Source organism: Anopheles darlingi, chromosome 3 (genome assembly GCF_943734745.1).
Source record: "Anopheles darlingi chromosome 3, idAnoDarlMG_H_01, whole genome shotgun sequence".
In the NCBI taxonomy this organism is placed as follows: domain Eukaryota; kingdom Metazoa; phylum Arthropoda; class Insecta; order Diptera; family Culicidae; genus Anopheles; species Anopheles darlingi.
This window is the reverse complement of record NC_064875.1, coordinates 37948439-37956639: the sequence shown is the minus strand read 5'-3', so window position 1 is coordinate 37956639 and position 8201 is coordinate 37948439. Positions and strand designations below refer to the sequence as shown.

The 8201-nt window shown below is 44.5% G+C and overlaps 2 protein-coding genes across 4 annotated transcripts in view; one reads left to right on the top strand and one right to left on the bottom strand.

Moving 5' to 3' along the window:
* Positions 1-1221: 1221 nt before the first annotated feature.
* Positions 1222-3122, bottom strand: LOC125957056 (nuclear transcription factor Y subunit gamma-like). The gene is made up of 2 exons (XM_049689460.1): positions 2306-3122; positions 1222-2227 (listed from the first exon to the last, which is right to left on the bottom strand). Exons 1-2 carry the CDS (start codon positions 3044-3046, stop codon positions 1790-1792), a joined length of 1179 nt encoding a protein of 392 aa, XP_049545417.1. The 5' UTR covers positions 3047-3122; the 3' UTR covers positions 1222-1789.
* Positions 3123-3346: 224 nt separating this feature from the next.
* The window catches only part of LOC125957038 (uncharacterized), a 45658-nt gene continuing 40803 nt past the window's right edge, over positions 3347-8201 (top strand). The window contains exons 1-7 of one of the 3 annotated variants that reach the window (XM_049689405.1): positions 3347-3524; positions 4277-4510; positions 4584-4666; positions 4752-4901; positions 4976-5505; positions 5577-5914; positions 6030-6087. In XM_049689405.1, the coding sequence (XP_049545362.1) occupies positions 4409-4510; positions 4584-4666; positions 4752-4901; positions 4976-5505; positions 5577-5914; positions 6030-6087 (1261 nt within the window). In that variant the 5' untranslated portion in view covers positions 3347-3524; positions 4277-4408. Of the gene's footprint in view, positions 3641-3751; positions 4129-4276; positions 4511-4583; positions 4667-4751; positions 4902-4975; positions 5506-5576; positions 5915-6029; positions 6088-8201 lie in introns of those variants that run through there. The other 2 variants (XM_049689404.1, XM_049689406.1) reach the window with 2 other exon arrangements.

The window sequence follows — 8201 nt, the reverse complement described above, 5'->3', positions numbered from 1 at the left end:
AAATCATAAGAAACTGCAACAAATAAAAAGAAATAGTAACGACAGCAATTTGGTCTCTATGGAGAGATTTATCATTCACCACTTTTGGCATATTTGTGCTAGCATTCATCGTCCTCATGAAGCTACGAAGCAAATCAACTGTAATCAAAATCAAAACTGAAACCAGCAAACAAGAAGCCAACCAACGAGGAATGGGGATGGAAGAAATCGAACGACAGCGATAATATTAGCCACCTTTGCACACCCGTTGATCCAGGAGGCCTCAGGAAGGGAACACTTAGCAAGGCAGTAATTAATGCCGCATTAGCTGTAACACCTTGTTTCCTAATTTTGTATTTTTTTTTTTTGAAAATTGTAACTTCCACCATCTGTATCACCATTAGGACATAAGAAAGTCACGTGTCACGTGGACATAAGTCACGTGGTCAGTGAACGCTGCATGAGCCACCGGCATTCCGATTCGTAGCGCAAAAAGGATTGCGCGATGCCGACTGCTCCGAAATGCTCTCAAAGTGCCTCGCCAGCAAAGTCATTTTCTGAACCTTCGCCATTTTCAGCAGCCGCTAGTACATTGTATGCTGGAACTGGAGCCTACCGGTGTGCTTAAAATTAATATTCGGAACAGGTCGCAGGGTATGATAAGACATTCCCGTGCATCTTGCAAGCGTTTGCAAGGTGTTTGAAGTAGTTTGTGCAGGCAGGTAACACCAATCGGTGCACTGGCAACAGCTATTCGTCGCTAAACTGTAGTACCAGGTCGCAGTAGCTGATATCGTTGAAGAGGTTGAACAGGCTTTCAATACCTCTCCCCAGTTTTTCTCGTCCACTGATTCGCTGTTGCTCACTTTTTGCATTTTGGTAGTAAGAATTTGTCCACGTCTGCTGGCAAAAAGAAAAACAGGTAACTACGTTAGGGTCCAGGGTCAAACCAAAAAAAAACAATACTTTACTGCGTAAATTTACCACTAGCGGCAAAACGAGCGCTAGAACTACAAATATAACGGGAATATTTGAAAAAAAAACCAACCTCCTAGTCATGAAGCAGCCCGCATAAACAGAGAACGCAGGAGAAGTCACGTGCGCGCTTGATGTACTTGTGATATTCTGTGCAGATATATGTATAACACCCAAATTTAAAAATTGAAATAAATATGGTTTATTTATTGCATTTTAATTTAAAATATTAAATAAATCAAACTAATGTAAAATTAAAAATCACGGTACATGAGCTAAAACACGCAGGTCGTACTTATGGTCATTATGTCGTCAACACAGCAGATCGCGAAGAGTTTTATGATCTCCACCGCGAATTGCATCATTTGCGGTTAGTTAATTTCCATTCTGCTGGCTGCCATGTGCTGTATGAATTTGAAACACAAACAGTTGTTAAGCAGCTAGCAAGTAGCACGCCAACCAGCCGGCACTCATACTTATTGGGTGCAGACACTTGAGTGTAAGGGCACATCGAACCCAGGGCAGCAGAAGGTGCTGCGTCGACCGTTGGGCTGTTCCGGAAGAACACAAACTCGACGCGACGTCATTGGCGACTACGATCTCGTAGTACTCGAACATCTTCAGATGCGTGCAGCTCCTGACGGCTTGCTTCGTGATACAGCCCAGTACTCCGGACGTGCTGTTTTCGGTGCGGATGTGTATCTCCCCGATGGCGTGTGGCCCGTTCTAGGGGGCCCCTTCAGCCGACCGGTGTTCTCGATGAACAGGATCACCTCCGAGCGGGCAAGTCCATCATGAATTATGATTAGCCGGAATGCGTGCATATTGTGGTCCTTCACGTTGGCCGGCAGTGCTGTTGTTGCTGTTGTTGTGGCTGTGGCTGTTGCTGTTGCTGTTGCTGCTGCTGTTGTTGTTGCTGCAATTGTTGCAGTTGACTCGCACTGAAGTACATGCAGCCTGGTGGTGCATGTATGAAGGTAGGTGTTTGAAGAGCGGTGGCTGCTGGAAGGAATATCGGTTGTACGCTCGCGGTACCTGCTGCACCCGTCGCACCTGCCATGGGCACTGCCGTCCGAATAAAATTCAACTGGTTCTGTGGAATTGTTATGGGTATCTGCGTGATTTCACCCGAGGGCGTAATGAAATGTTGAACTAGCTGCAGCGGCTGATTAATAGTTGGTATGGTGGCTGCCGAGCTGGTGGTGCTGCTACTGCTGCTGCCACTGCTACCAGCCATTGCACTCGTGTTCAGGAAACTGATTGCCTGCAAGCCCTAAACAAAACGATCATATTTAGCGATATTGGGTACGTTTCGTTGGCATTAGCCTGGAGCGAAAAGAATATAACATACCTGCAAAGGTTTTTGCTGCTTTGATGTTTGCTGGAGATTCGTCTGCTTGAGCTGCACGATCGATGAGTTTGCTGTGATTGCGGCAGCTGATGCGGTTGCCGTGGTGATCGTTTTTGGGGCAGTCGCTGTGGTCGTGACAGAATTTGAGCCCATCACTGTCATTGCCACGGCCTTCACCGGTGTTGCTGTGACCACCTGCTGCTGCGATTGCTCTTGGGTTGCCTCCTGGTTCTGCTCTTGGTCCTGTTCAGGCTGGTGCTCCTGGTGTTGGGGAAGCTGAAGGAAGTACTGCACGTTCTCGATGCCACCGCTGGGGCTCACGCGCACGTCATAACTACGCTTCGTCAACTTGATCTCTTCGCGCGGTACAATATCTATCAGAAAATCAAACTGGTCGTACTTGGTGATGGCCATCGCGATGTCGCTCCGCTGCAGCGTCCGGCGCTTATTGTGTTCGGTGTGTAGCCAAGCGCGCAGCGTCAGCTCGTGGATGAAGATTTCGATTGCCTTGGCAAACAACAGCGGCGCGTCGGACGAGATCATCTTCACGTCTTCGTCAAGCTTCATGACTTTCTTGATGCGGGCCAGCGGCAGCAGCTGATTACCTGGTTCCACATTCCGTAGCTGCTGCATCTCAAGCATAATGTTTGGCCAGAAGTTTTGGATTTTACGTTGTGATTCACTCAACTTCTCCTTGCCCGACGACGACGCGCTCTCGTTATGAGAAGATTCTCCTTCCATCGCAGGGCTTATGTTGCTTCCGAAGTGCTGTACGGCGAGAGGGCGACACTTTCTACAATATTCTTGGGTCCGCCACTAAAAAACTTTATGGAAATGCAGATATTTCTGCAAAGACGCTCCAGCAGCACGGCGTTATTTTGGCGGAAATCCGAGTTGGCGTGACAGATGGCACTTTTCACGCAGCCATGTTGGTTTTGGGTTTGACAGGATCCATTGACTATCAAAAATAAAATCCAATATGGCGATCCTAAAACTGCTTTGACGCCACCTGCACAATTAAAACGTCAAACGTCAAACAAAAGCAAAATAATATCAAGAAAAATAATTGAAGAAAATTAAAATTAAAGGAAACAACAGTAGAAATAGCAGAAAAGCCCCGAAATAGTTATAGAAAAACGCAGAAATTTAGGACATGTGGTTTAAGTAGCCGGTTCGCAAGATAGAAGAGCTGGAAGCTGGATTTAGTAGCCGTACTGCGGTAAATCCTGATTGAAGAAGAAGAAGAGGAAGGTTTTGTTTACGCAGCACGACACAAAATAAATTAGCAACAAAAAGTTAAAAACCAAAAGCACGGCGCGAATGTGCCGTCGGGAGGTAAGAACCAGGTGCAACCGTGAAGCCCAATTTTCCTAAAACCCTGCCACTTCCTCCGGTTCGGCACCGCGTCCGTATCGGGTGACGAAAGGAAGTGGAAAAACTGGTGTCGCGACAGTCTTGGCCAGAGCTAGATCGGGTATCTCGCGAACTCTACTCAGAAAGAACAAATTAGCGAGAGGTGCAGGTCTGCATGGCACCTGATGGTACTGTGTTGACCTTTCCAGTTCCCAGCCGTTCGGTGTTCGAGCCACTCGGTGTTGCCTGCGTAATTACGTGCGTCTGTGTGCCCCCCCAAACAGCAGGTTCCGAAGTCATTTCCCTTCCGTTGCGAAACACTGCAAGCCTGTTTTGCATTTTCCGGTCGAAACTATCGAACAGCGGAATCAAGCGTGAAGTGTGTCTCAAAACTGAAAGGCAACTTAGCGAAAAAACGAAGAATTGTAACCTTCCGCTGAGCGAAGGACTGACTTAATGTCCAGCCACTGGTGTGTTTTAATTAGTTAATGAGTGGTTCTTCCAACTAAGCTGTGCATGTCGGATTTTCTCGCATTCAACTATCATTTGCGTCATGCAGATGGGTTTGATAGGAGGGTGGAAATTGATTTTCTTTTCGTTTTTTTCTTCTTCTTTCAGTTCAAATAACTCAACCCTTACAGGAAGTAACTCCGGACAGGCCATTCGGTTCCGTTCAATAGGATTTTCATAGAAGGTAGCCTCGCCGTCGAGCGCTGTCTGCCAAAAAAGTTGTAGTCTGCCGAAGGAAGGATGGCTGAGCCGAACGCGCTACCTCCGGATGTTAATCCGGAAAACAATCCCATCCCCGGTGCACCACTGATCAATCCAGCGCGACCTAGGAACAATATGCAGGTAGGTAACAGTCTGGGTCATAGTTTTTTTTTTGCGCGGAAAACTCAATATCGGTTTGATTGTATACTTTTAGAACCCTCTGATCAGCGTCCGGGATCGTCTCTTTCATGCACTTTTCTTCAAAATGGCTATTGCTTACGCGCAAACCATACCTCGGTAAGAAGAGTCAGCTTTACCGGAAACAGTGTCCAAACCAGTAATATTGTAATACTGTTGATTTCTATCACGCGACTATTTGCAGGCCCGTTCGACGTGCGATCGAGTTGATGTTGCTACTGAAAGCTCTGGCTGCATTTTTCATTCTGGCATATATTCATGTACGTTTCTCCCAGACTCCTACGACGTGTCTTGAGCACGTGAAAAATGATTGGCCACGTGATGGAATCCTTCGGTGAGCGTCCCAAGTGATCTGATGTTATTCAACTTCGCTCACTTTGCATGTCATCTTCTCGTGATTGTTTGCAGCGTGGAAATATTGAGCCTTAGTCAAAGCGATCTGGACGGTATTAAGAGCTCTGAAATGGATGAAGCCGATGTGAATGTGCTGCGAAATACGTTGAAAAATGGAATGGTCAGCATAGATCCATCCACAACGCTACCGCACGAAGAGGAACAGCAACTCCAGAACGCGGATCTTTCGCAGCACAACTACGCCAACAGTAGTCCACTACCAAGAGAGAAAGTAAAGTATGAACCGATGACCTCGGATATACACTACGCTTCTACCCAGTGGCAGAACCAATTTGTCGTGACGGAAAACTTTAGCCAGCTTACGATTGATAGCACCCCGTTTGCGGGAGCTAAATCAGCAGCTAAGAGTGCAGCGGAACAATCGGGAAATGAGGCACGAGAGAAGCAGCTGACTACATCGCCCCAGGAGGGTGGTAGCATTGTCTATTTGAATGAAACGATCGTCAAAACGATTGGCTCTGCCTTGTTCGGCGAGGAAGCGCTTAAATCAAACGTACCGCTGATGGAAAAGCTGCGTAACGCTGGTAAGTGCATACACAAGGTGCGATTTGTTGATCGTCGTTTAATTTTTCCGTCCTTTCTTTTGGTATTCAAGTTTTAGCTGCTGACCAATATGTTGTGGAATATTCACTTGAATATGGTTTTCTTCGACTTTCGGCCGCTACGAGACAACGCCTGAACATTCCGGTCCATGTGGTGCGTTTGGACCCGCAGATGAACGAATGTTTCGGAGACTCGTTTAGTCGACTGATCCTTAAGCATTTTCTTGGCTACGACGATATATTAATGGCTTCTGTAAAGGTGCTTGCTGAGCAGGAGGATAATAAGGGCTATTTGCGAAACGTCATTACCGGCGAACATTTCCGATTCGTGTCAATGTGGTGGATGGGACGAGGATCGTATACGGCCGCTTTCTCCATAATGGTTCTCTTTGTAAGTACAGCGTTTTGTGTTTATGCAGTGTGTGCCAGCAATCGAGGAATTGGAGGATGAATGCTTCCTGCATCGATCTATATAACATATCTGTCTATTTATTTATCATTTTTAGACGATCACGATATCGATGCTTCTACGCTACTCACATCATCAAATTTTCGTTTTTATCGGTAAGTTATGCAGAATCTCTTCTTTTACATGACGTTGACGTGGTCTAGAAACAGGTGCGGGGTAACAGGGCAGTATAGCTATCCTCTGAAAACCGATAAGGATATTCGGTGACCTGTGCCGAATTTGAGACCTGTTACGGTTAGCGAGAAATTTTGTTTTCTGGCGCATCGTTCATGTGCATTGGATTGATTAGAAGTGATGAAACTGTGGAAACAACGTCCTAAACATGTTTTATTTAATCCTCTATTTTCCTGGCGCAAATATCTCGGTGATGCAGTCCTCGTTACGAGTCATCTCGAAAGAAGGCAGTCGGCTTTAGTTAGTGACTTTTCCATACAGGTCTTGGGGTGGCAAACCTGAGGACATTAGTATGCCAAACGTACTTGGACAACAACAAAAATAATCTCTTCTTAAAGAAGACTTTAGCTTAATGCAGCACCAATAAGTTTTTTCTATACATTTTTAATATTTTCCGCCAAATCCTTTTTGCTTGTGGTAATGTAAAGATGAATTAATGTTTTCATTATTTAATTTATTCGTTTGCCTTTGAAGCACATATTCCGTAATCATGTTTCATGGGATAATTGAATTATTCGTTTTAGTAAGTTTTGAATTTAAGGCCATGACTGGCCCATTTTAATCATTGTTGATACACCCTATCATATTGTCTTCGCTACATATTTTCGAAATATTAAAGGAAATCCCTGTTTTGCTGTTGGACTTCGATCAAATTCGATTTTCTACCAAGCCCAGGATTTTGTGGTTTTTATGAACCGCACAGACTATGTATTGTATATTCTAAAGATGTTTTAAATACTTTTTGTATTATTTGTTATATTTTATTTTAGTTGTGATTTTTGTGATCTTTTTTAAATATATTAATATTTTCAATGCGCTGAGTTGTTATGAGTATGTGTTAAAGGTAGCGCGTTCTTTAATATACATTTTCATAATCAAGATTTTTGAAAAAAAAATTATGTGATTCGTAACCATTAATAAATGTGATTGATCATTTGCCAATTCAATTCAACATTTGTTATGTGGTAACAACGTAAATCATTTAAAAAATGTTCAATCAGTAAATGCACCATGTTAAATCAACATCATCCCGAATCTGAGTACATGTTCTGGCAAGTCAGCGATACAGTATGTTTTATCTAATCACTTGCTCATAACTCAATTCGCTGCACGAGGTTCACGATACGCCTGTCCGATGATTGGCAAAAAAAAATCTGGCAATGACTACTTACATCACTTTTTGAGGATGACTACACAGTTCCGTACATTTCGATTTGTTTTATTGGCATAACGCAATGTATGATTTAAGATGTCATAGCTTGGAGGACTTAGTGAAGGTTTTAAAAAATACATGAAACAATAAGTAATTCGTATGGGAAATAATTTTTTTTTTCAATGAATCTAACGCTAAAAGCTGCAATCTAGTGAACATCGTTAAAGTGCCCTTCGGAACTGACAAAGTAAAGGGAATCGCAGAACGAATCTCATTTTATCTTTCATCCGACACCGTTCCATAATGAGCGCGTAACAAACATTCGCTTAGCACCCACCACCCCGCGGTGGTCCCAAGAAATGTCTCCGGACGAAACCGAACCATGATCGAGTGGCACAAAGCGAACGAAGATAGTTTGTTGTGTAGGTTGACAATTCCTCTATAACATAACTTCTCCTTCCTCGTGCTCCTGTCTCAGAATGCTCGTATTGTGCCAGTCAACACTGTGCGGCCTTTTCCATAATCAACCTGTGCAATCCTATCGACACCAGGACAGCGCGCTGGTAGCTGGTGCTGTTATTACCACATCTTCACCCTTCTGACGGTGATGGTGTTATCCTTCGGGTCGATAATGATGTGACACACATTGAATAATGACGTTGACGAGACGACGGCGTTCCATCCATTCAGCCACCACCGTTCACCCATTCTTGAGGGCTGAGGGTTCGATGGTGAAACCATAATCGGAGCTTCGTAATGGTTCGATTGTGAGCTACAGATATTAGCTGCCAGGGTTACCGAAATTGATTGGTTATCAGAGAAGCAGGGCAGCAGCAAGGAAAGGTGCTAAGGTTGAGAGTGAAAAGGACCGTTCGTTGCGCA